The sequence below is a fragment of the Anguilla anguilla genome, chromosome 4 (genome assembly GCF_013347855.1).
Source record: "Anguilla anguilla isolate fAngAng1 chromosome 4, fAngAng1.pri, whole genome shotgun sequence".
Lineage (NCBI taxonomy): Eukaryota > Metazoa > Chordata > Actinopteri > Anguilliformes > Anguillidae > Anguilla > Anguilla anguilla.
In genome coordinates this window covers 23004915-23014204 of record NC_049204.1, presented here as the reverse complement: position 1 = coordinate 23014204, position 9290 = coordinate 23004915, and the positions used below count along the sequence as shown (strand labels likewise).

Genomic DNA, 9290 nt, shown 5'->3' with positions numbered 1-9290 from the left:
AACAATCCATAAAGTAAAAAGCCCTTTTTATGGTGTGTTATCAAAATCAATGGAGCCACAAAATCATAGAGTGTAGACAATACTGTGAGATGATTACTCATATCTTTTTATTTTGTCAAACAGATGCTTAATTGTATATAACCACGAGATTTGTAAAGGTAGCAGTGTATCAGTTTGTGAAAATGTTAGGGTGTGACATCACAAAGTGATCACTTTAAAATGCCCACACTGGAAAAACCAGTTAAAATCAGATAAATATGATGTGTTTAAACACAAACTGAAGTGGCCGAGCACTTTAGAGACTTTGGGGTGAAGATGACATTTTAACACAGATAAATGATCACATGCACACACAACTTTGGTTACTGACACCACTGGCTGGTGAAGTGTCTATAAACTCAAGTTCATATAAAAATTCCCCAAAAATGTCAAATAACCTGGATGTTAGCTCCCCCCACCCATGGTACAACAGCTTGCATACACACAGGCACGCAAATATCTATGTATATATAAATAGGCATAACCGATAGATCCTCATGCATACATAAGGCTTAAGTGCTAGTAAATGGTTGGCCAATGAGAGTAGACGATCTCTATAACCTGCAAAAGAGTTCATTAGGTCTGAAGATATTCCTAGTGCTTAGAATTTGGTGCAATTCACAAGGCTACTGCAACACAGTCATACAGTAGTACCAAATGACTGGCTGCCATTAATAGACTGGTAATATTTCTATATAAGTGCACAGCCATGTAAACTGTCCTTCAGAATATCTCCAACACCTGTATTTGTAAATGATGAATTTTAGTTCAGATCACAAGTGTTTCAGTTAAAAACTACAAGCTATGATTTACAGACTTATGCATAAGAAAAGCACACACAAAACAGCACCAAATTCGTCAACAATGACTGCCCTGAAACAGAGCAAGTACAGTTGAACTTCATTACGAGAAAATATGGAATCCAAGAAGACAATATCAATTTGTTTATATTTATCGTTTAAAAAGCAAGTATATAAGTGAAATGTAAAATAATTCATATTGATCGTTTTCTACCTTCTAATGTGCTATTACTAAATTTTTATACAGTACATATACTACTGGAACGATGCTTAGCGACATGATCCAGATCGGAACTGCTTAGATATTAAAATAAGGCCAGAAAACATTCATATAACTAATTATATCCTGTAACACTGACCATTTGGCATTCATGTAACTTTGAAAAGTATGGCTATATAATCTTCCTACATGTTCTAACCAATAAGCAGCTCATAGATATGAAGTGAATTATCCAAAGTTAGCCCCATTTTGAATTCTATAGGAAACGCAAACTGAAAACACACTATAAGCATATTATCTAAATTAAATAGATAGATGAGAAGGAATTAAATGGGTTTTTTTTCATGCAGAAACAGACCTGAATGTACCCTGTACCATCGTTAGGGAAGAATAGGTAGGTGATGCAGTCTGATGATAATGTATTCACACCTACAGTATATTAATGATGTGCAAACTCAAAACCTTCCTATTTGGATGTGCTGTGCTGCTCACAAAAACAAGGACAAACACACCATCCAAACTAAGTTTTAGGCAGGATGAACAACCTGAAGCTTTATGTATTTTGTGAGACACACTTTCAAGCCTGTCTCCATTACATTTTTCTGGCATGGCATCCAAGTGCACAACATACAGTACATTCACAACAGGCAAACCTCCTATCTTCACTCTAAAGCTGCTTAACGAAGTCGTACTGGCTATGTAAGTACAGGCTACACTCTGAGGCAGTGACCCCCCCCCCCCTCCACTACCCCCCCCTTATAACAACTGCTCCAGGTAGGCTGACAGCAGCGGACTCGGGGGCAGGAATTCATCTTGCTTGTTCACCACCTCGGTTTGACGAGCACCATTGCAGTCAGAACCTAGAATGAACCCAGCAGAAAAGTCAGGGACAGTCTGAATAGACAAAGTGCTATGAACTCTGGCTCTCGCCAGCAACATTTCCAGTGATTTCTGATGGTCAGAACTGACACTTAATGATTACAGTTGTGTTGGTCTTCATAATTCACATCATATAAAAAGAAATGATTTACTAAATATTATTCTGATACACAATATACAGACAGTATAGTTTTTAACCATTGTAATAATTGTTATAAGCTTAATGTGTCTTGTTGATTTTAAGTAGCAATATGTCATCATTCAATTGTGATTGACATTTAAACTATATAAATGGGCCATCAATTGTGTGACCACTAAACAATATAAATGGGCATTTAAGACCAGTGTATGTATTCCCATTGGTTGTTTGTTTTCATAACAACAAAGTTAATGGTTACAAAGTTAATGGTTGATGGATTTCTTCCAACAGCTACTTTAGTGGTCTCTTGGCAACCCTCCAAAGTATCTCCAAGTTCAGTGCACACAGGTTGCAGAGAGACCACGGCTTTAGAAACTGTACGGCTAAAAATTCTCAAACTTCAAAACTCATGTGTCACGTCAGGGCTGACTATGGTTAAAAATCATACAGTATTCTCAATGTAAGAAGTACTTACTTGCTGAAACTAGATCCATATACTGGCAGACAGCATGAAGCAGCAGTCTCTCAAAGCTAATTACAAAAGTGCACAAAGGAAAGGTTTAAAAAAACAAATTTAGAATAAATTAAAAACACTTAAAATATCTGGTACCAAACAAAACGGGCAACTCTTTTAAACTGTCCCAGGATGCATGTTAGGATTAAAGCATCTCTGAGCCATACACACCTGCTGCCAAGCCTAGTGGTGTAAACAGAGTGGGGCTGAGCTGCGAAAAAACGCAGCAGATCCTCCTCCAGGACTTCCAATGTCCCCTGAGTGAGCAGAGTGGGAGTACATGATGAGGCAGGAGAAAGAGGGAGAACCAATGGGAGAAAGACACCCCTAGAGTACCTTACCTTATCAGTAGCTTCAGTATTTCCTCTAGAGACATTCACAATATTACTTTTCATTTCCCAATACAAATAATCGGTACCGTTCACATCGACCTTGCATCACATTTTAGTGTATTCATACAAACTATGAACATAAACAATATTTCCTTAGGAGGATGTTTGCTTTTTTAGCAAAACATTTTAACTACAATATACTGCTTTCCAATAGAACAAATGGTGACATAACTTCTTACGATTAAACTCCCCATGTTCACGGTTACATAAAATCACAATATCATGACAGACAGGCGTCTGCTATCGAGACCTCAAACCTGGAGGCAGGATAGATGAAGTGGGTGCAATACCTGAATAGCGAGATATTCAAAGCACCTATATGCTAATGATTAAACTCAAAACACTTGTCTATGTGCCGCAGTGCTTACAAGGGGAATCTGTTTGCGCTTCAGTGTGGCTCGCAGCCTTCGGTCAATCCTTTGAAAGTAGTCCTGAGCACTGTAGGCCGGGTCCACTGAGGAGGGAGCAGACGAAACATGGAATCAATCATCTCACCCCAAACTCAGAGACACCACAGAAAAAAAGGGATTCAGTATAAACACCACTTTTTTCACCACAAGTAATGTGCTTCCAGATCACGTGAGATCCTGCCAAACGCTAAATGCAGATGTCACTTTACTTTCCAGGGCAATTAGAAAGCAACAATGCTGACTGTACCCTGGTTCTTTCTGGTAAAAACATCCCCTTGTGATAAAATGTGTTATGTGGTAAAAATTTAACACAATAAGCCAAGGTACTTGACAAGGACATCACAAACTAATGACTGTTGACCCTTCGCTTGGCGTGTCTGGTTAAGTCCCTGGCCTGGGGCAATGGCAACACTGTCTAACCCTCTCTCTGGTCTTTGGGGAGCTTCGCAGTGCGGCTCCTCTTGGCCTCCTCTTCCAGAAGAGCCAGAAGTTTTTCTTGCTCTTCACCGGAGCGATTCATGAAGTCGTTCCAGGACTGTGAGATAAGGGGAGAGCTTGAAATCTCAGCATACAGAACCTTGGCCAAAGCTGGGTATTAAGAGGTTTAGAATACCATTAATGCACCATTTTTACAAGAATGGAAAATTAATCAGTCAGAAAGAAGAAGTGTCCTGGAGTGGTGAACACAACATATTTCTGTTATTCACAACATGTTCACTGACAGGACATGACACCAAATGTCCAGTATTTGTAACTAAAGGTGGCATCATGAGGAGCTTCTGGGTAACTCATCCTGTTAAGGCACTGTTCTAGTGCATGGATGGCCTCTATGGTCATCCACTGACACATGTCTGTGTGACAGCTGACATTACATCCTTCAAAGGAGATCACAAGTGTCTGAAGTCATTTAACTCGACAAAGTTATGCAATACACAGAGCATTGCAGTGCATGATTTCAAATTGAGAAGAAAAAGGGGAATAGCATTCTAATTAACTGATTAATTACTAGGGCATTGAAGCTAAGCAGTCATCGGTGTCTGCTGGTTTGGAGGCCTACCTGCACATAGTTTCCATTGTTACATGCCTCTGTGAAAATGGACGGTGAGGCTGGGTCCCCACACATTTCACCTTCATCTTTGGAGCACTCATCTCTCTCCAGCAGGTTGGCCAGGTAACGAGCTGTTTGTTTGTTTTTGTAGCGGAAGAACAGAAATATAAACTTTTAGTCTTCAGAACTATGCTAAATACTCTGAGATGCACTTAGATTTGATACACAGCTCGGTTTGCATATGGGCCTGTCAATATTAATCAGAGAATCAGCTGATATGCTGAAACCAAAAAAACAGTTTGTACTTTTCCAAAACCGAACATTTCTAATAACGCTCAAATAATGGTTTCCACATGCTACTTCAAATGACATCTACAGTGTCAACAATAATCTATCATAGCATTATTATCATTATCATCAGTGAAAATAATGGTTTGGAATTTATCCAAGGTGAGATAATGCAGTAGAGGCCCGTGGGGGCAGATGACATGAAGCCTTACTGTTCTCCTGTCGTCTCTGGCTCTTCCTGCCTTTGGCTCTGGGTGTGAGGTCAGAGTTGCGTATGGCCTGGTTGATAAAGAACTGCTTCCTCTTGGCAGGAGACACACGTTTGGCTGGTGAGCCAGGTGATGAGTTGTGGCGCTCTTCAATCAGGGCAGGGAGACATCTGAGAACCATAAATCATGCTAAGAATAGCACAAATTATACACGAAGGCACACACTCAGCACTCAGTAAACCAAAGGTTCTCGGGCTTATGGTGCCCTGGCTGGTTTTAGATGCCTTAATATGTTCTCAAAACCCGAGGACAGAAAAGGTTCAAATCACTTGTTTCACAAATTAAGTTCTTTCAAGGCTCTATGCAAACATTTTTTCCAAGGAGCACAATGTGTTCATAAGTTGAAAAATTTAATACATCCCAATCAGCAGATGTGCTCCTAAATCATTCTTTCATTTAGCACACATACATTTCCAGGAGAAAATTGTCCTAAAATGGAAGCACTGATTAACCCTGTCTTTCCATGACCTTAACAGAAAAACAGGTTTCTACTTGGTGTGCTACCTCTGCTGACTAATGGCAGCAAACACAATGGATTTGCCAGCTGTAGAAGGCCAGTACTCATGATGGCAGAGCTATTATCTATGAAACTGTTAACATCACCCCTGAGATGGCTACACAGATAACCCAGGTTCAACCTGTTTCATTACTCATACTTGAATTTAAACAGGTCCTGAAAATTTTTTGTGTGGTTAATCTCAACCCATTTTAACCTTGCTCGAGTTAGGCAACCTCTGGTATCATGGATTCTTTAATTAAATTAAAAGAGCACACATTCACTATATCCAGATTTTGCTGTTCATAAAATACTTCATGAATGGATGAAAGAACAGTCACATCACTTACATCCCGTAATATGTGGTCTTATATCAATGTCATAATGTGTAGTTACATGGCATGTTTCACATGCATTTTAAACACTTCAATGAATTCATAGGCCTCCTAAACTAAAAAAAAAAAAAGAAAGGCTCTGAAATTCACAACACACATTCTTAAGATTAGTGAACAGATTGTGAAAGAACAATGAATACACATTTGTGTATGCAATATGATATAAGATTCATAAAATCACAAATGATTAATGAGAAATAGAGCCAGTTGCCATGTTGAGTACAATTTTAGCGGAGGTATTACTGGTTTGGTCGCCACGCCCATTTCTACATGGGCGTATGGGCGTAGACTGTCGAAATAAAAAATATATAGTTGAGTAGCATTCTTTGATCAACACATTGAATGCCTACGAATAACACACGGATACCAACCGCTTTAAAGTCATCCAAACAAGGGTAGAACCAACAAAGCCCATGATTGCTAAGCAGTAGCTAACTTAATTCAACGCAAGCTGCCCAACGCCATCAACCTAAATAGGTCAGAGCAACCAGCCAGTAACACTCTAACCTAATTTCAGAGCTCACAGTATCAGGTTAGCGTACTGTCTGTAGTTAGCTAGCTTGTTGGCTAGCAGCTAGCAATCAGGTAGTAGAAGCTTATAGCTAGCGGTAGACTAACGTTTAGCTATTTCATAGGTTCCCTACGTTGAATAACGTCAATCAATGTCAACTGACCAGGTAGACACAAACAGGCAAGTCGGAGGTCGCGTCTAGCTATGATTACTATGCCAGTTTAACAACTTAGCCTCGTTAATTACCCAGCTCGGTAATGACGGTCACCTCAAAATGGCGTCAGAAATAAACACTGGCTAGCACTAGCTAGCAACCCAAATAGTCTAGCGGGTAATTATAATATCTAATAACGGTTAAACTTCCAATAACGATTAAGACATGCATCCACTTAGGCTATTATTGGCTAAGTAGTAGTAGCTAGCAATACGTAAATAACCAGCTAAGTAAATAGGTAAATATATAGCTTAGTGCCTTAATCTATAGCGCTGGCTACCCGTGTAAATTTCGCTAGTAACAAACAAGACGTCTTGGAAACCAATTCACCCAACGTAACCTCACAATTTAGTTAACATTTACATAGAGCAGGCAAGTTAACGTTAACAATATTTAAAAAATAACGGTTGAATTCATCGGTGCTCGCCAGCAATACCCAGGCCCATTGAACTTACATATAATCTTGTTCTTCATTGTTGCTATTGTTATTAGTCAACACAACCATTTTACAAAGCGAAGAACTTACGACAGCTAGCTAGCTAAACTTTTTTTTTTTTTTTTACACAAAATTAGGAAAACTCGTTCTCCAAATTTCAAGGTAGTTTTGGTTGACTAAAGTGATTAGCTAGCTAGCTGTCTGTCTTAGACTGTTAACGTCAGCTGGAAAGCGAGTGCCTTCCTCGGCTTTCAAGACTGCCACAGCAAACTGACTGCCAAAGCGAGCTTTGCGGAAGTCCAAACGAGACAACGCCTATTGGCAGGTCACAATGAACTTGATCGATATTCTATGTCAATAACAATCTAAGATAATATTTTTCCATAAAATTAAATTAAGCGATATTTTTGTATTGTTGTGTCCTAAAACAACAACAGAAATTATTATTATGGTTGTTGTTTGTTTATTTGCATATTCATATTGTAATCTATGTATTTTATGATATTAGCAGAAATATTCAACTTATAGACTATAGTAGTTATAGTAGTTTATTATAGTAAATTTAAATTAAAGTGAACTAAATGTTTTTCAGCTAGATAAAGTAGCATTACACCACCATATTCTATACTATGTCATAAGTCTAATACGGGAGTGACCAACCCTGGTCCAGGACAACCACAGGTTACACTGGTTCTTGTTTTCACTTTCAGATCAGTTAGCAATTTTCACTCCAGAAACCATGTTTTAATACAATGACTACACCAATTAACTGTGTAGTCATTATATTATTTTGTGAACACAACCTCTCCAGGGTTCACCAGACAACGAAACAATCCAAAACCAAAGAAAACACAACATATGTAAAATGTGCTTGATTTATTAGCGTGTATCTTACCACTGTTCAACCATTTTCACTTCCTTGAAGCTGGTGTTTCCATAACAGCAATGTTTTGGTTACTGTCATCCATGCTGGAATGAGTTTTAAAATGTGGTCTACAGATTGTTTGAATACAGGAGGAGTTATAGATAACATTTTCTTTGTTTGTCCACTCTGGTGCTGGTACAAAATGTAATACAGTTCTGAACTTCATTGCAAGATGGGAAAAGCGGTGTTGGAAGACTATATACTTTTGCTTAGGTGGTTATAAGCTAAGCTTCTTGATGCTTGGCTTGATGTTGTTGAGTGTTGTTTAAGAATGTTAAAACTTTGATTTGCCACATGAGAAAAGCTTTGAATCAGATCCATCACTGGGCTGCTTATCTTACACATCTGAGGAATACAGCTGAAGAAGTATAAGCTCTTGAAGACAGTCAATGTGCTGAAAAACACAAAGATTTAGAATGAAAAAAAAACTGTTCATGTTGTGGATCTTCAACAACAGACAAGAACTGGCTAAAATCGAATTCAATAGATGTGAACATCATTTGACAACATCTTCCAAATTGGTTTAATCATCTACTGCTTGATTTGTAAGTTGTGGTGGAGAAGGACCAAGTTCAGGATTCATCTTGTGGAATAGAATGAGGACATACCAACAGCAAAAAAGATAACATTTAAGCCCTGGTTGCAACATGGCAGGAGAGCCAAGACAGCTGGTGGTGGATGTGGTGAGATGTGCTTTGCCCTTGAAGACCTCACTAATCAAGTTAACTCAGGGTAACAGAATAAGCTCAAGCGTGATAGAGTTAGCACATCCTACTATCTGCAAGACACCTGAGAAAACCGAAGACTCAGTTTTTAAAATCTGTGTGGACCTTCAGTCTGTCTTAGCAGGTGGTATGGAGCCAAGGAAGGCAGAAGAAAGGGACATTGATGGTTTAGGTATGGCTTTGGACAGCAAGAAAGTTAGAAATTTGAGACTGAGTCAAACGTCTAGGTGGCAGCCAAGAGCCCAGGTCAGCAAAAAGAGCAAGAGTTTGAGGCAAGGCCAATCAGAAGTACCCAGGTTGGTGAAGAATGCATCATTTCCTCCCATTACTAAACCATCCAACAAATTTCCCTCATACTCGCACAATGCAGGGATCTCAGCATCTCACATTTCACTGCCCCTGATTAACGTTTTAGAACAAGGTGTCCTGACAAGCTCTTCCATACCGATTAAGACCTCACAAACTGTAACACCATTTCCAAGGATTCTCTTGAAGAAAAGGAAATCTCTGGTAGATGGAACTAAGACCTCTGAATGTGTAAGGACCATTTAATTGTTTTAAAACTTTATTTTGTGTTCTGACTAATTTAA

General features: G+C 38.9%; 2 protein-coding genes across 3 annotated transcripts in view; one reads left to right on the top strand and one right to left on the bottom strand.

The window, feature by feature from the left end:
• Positions 1 to 83: 83 nt before the first annotated feature.
• r3hdm4 (R3H domain containing 4) lies at positions 84 to 7309 on the bottom strand. Its single transcript, XM_035412003.1, has 8 exons — positions 7070 to 7309; positions 4942 to 5108; positions 4451 to 4572; positions 3814 to 3928; positions 3352 to 3437; positions 2763 to 2848; positions 2553 to 2608; positions 84 to 1919 (listed from the first exon to the last, which is right to left on the bottom strand). The coding sequence occupies exons 1-8, from the start codon at positions 7117 to 7119 to the stop codon at positions 1816 to 1818; spliced, it is 786 nt and encodes a 261-aa protein (XP_035267894.1). The 5' UTR covers positions 7120 to 7309; the 3' UTR covers positions 84 to 1815.
• LOC118224518 overlaps positions 6231 to 9290 on the top strand; it is a 5667-nt gene continuing 2607 nt past the window's right edge. Inside the window, exon 1 of one of the 2 annotated variants that reach the window (XM_035412000.1) lies at positions 6231 to 9237. In XM_035412000.1, coding sequence (XP_035267891.1) covers positions 8623 to 9237 — 615 coding nt within the window. In that variant the 5' untranslated portion in view covers positions 6231 to 8622. The remainder of the gene's footprint in view (positions 9238 to 9290) is intronic. The other variant, XM_035412001.1, reaches the window with a different exon arrangement.

Coding starts and splice junctions, on each gene's coding strand:
- r3hdm4 (XM_035412003.1), bottom strand. CDS start 7,119: ATGGTTGTGTTGACTAATAACAATAGCAACAATGAAGAACAAGATTAT. Junction 3,929..4,450: donor ACAATGGAAACTATGTGCAG/GTAGGCCTCCAA, acceptor CTTATCTCACAG/TCCTGGAACGACTTCATGAA. Junction 3,438..3,813: donor CCCCAAAGACCAGAGAGAGG/GTTAGACAGTGT, acceptor CTCCCTCCTCAG/TGGACCCGGCCTACAGTGCT.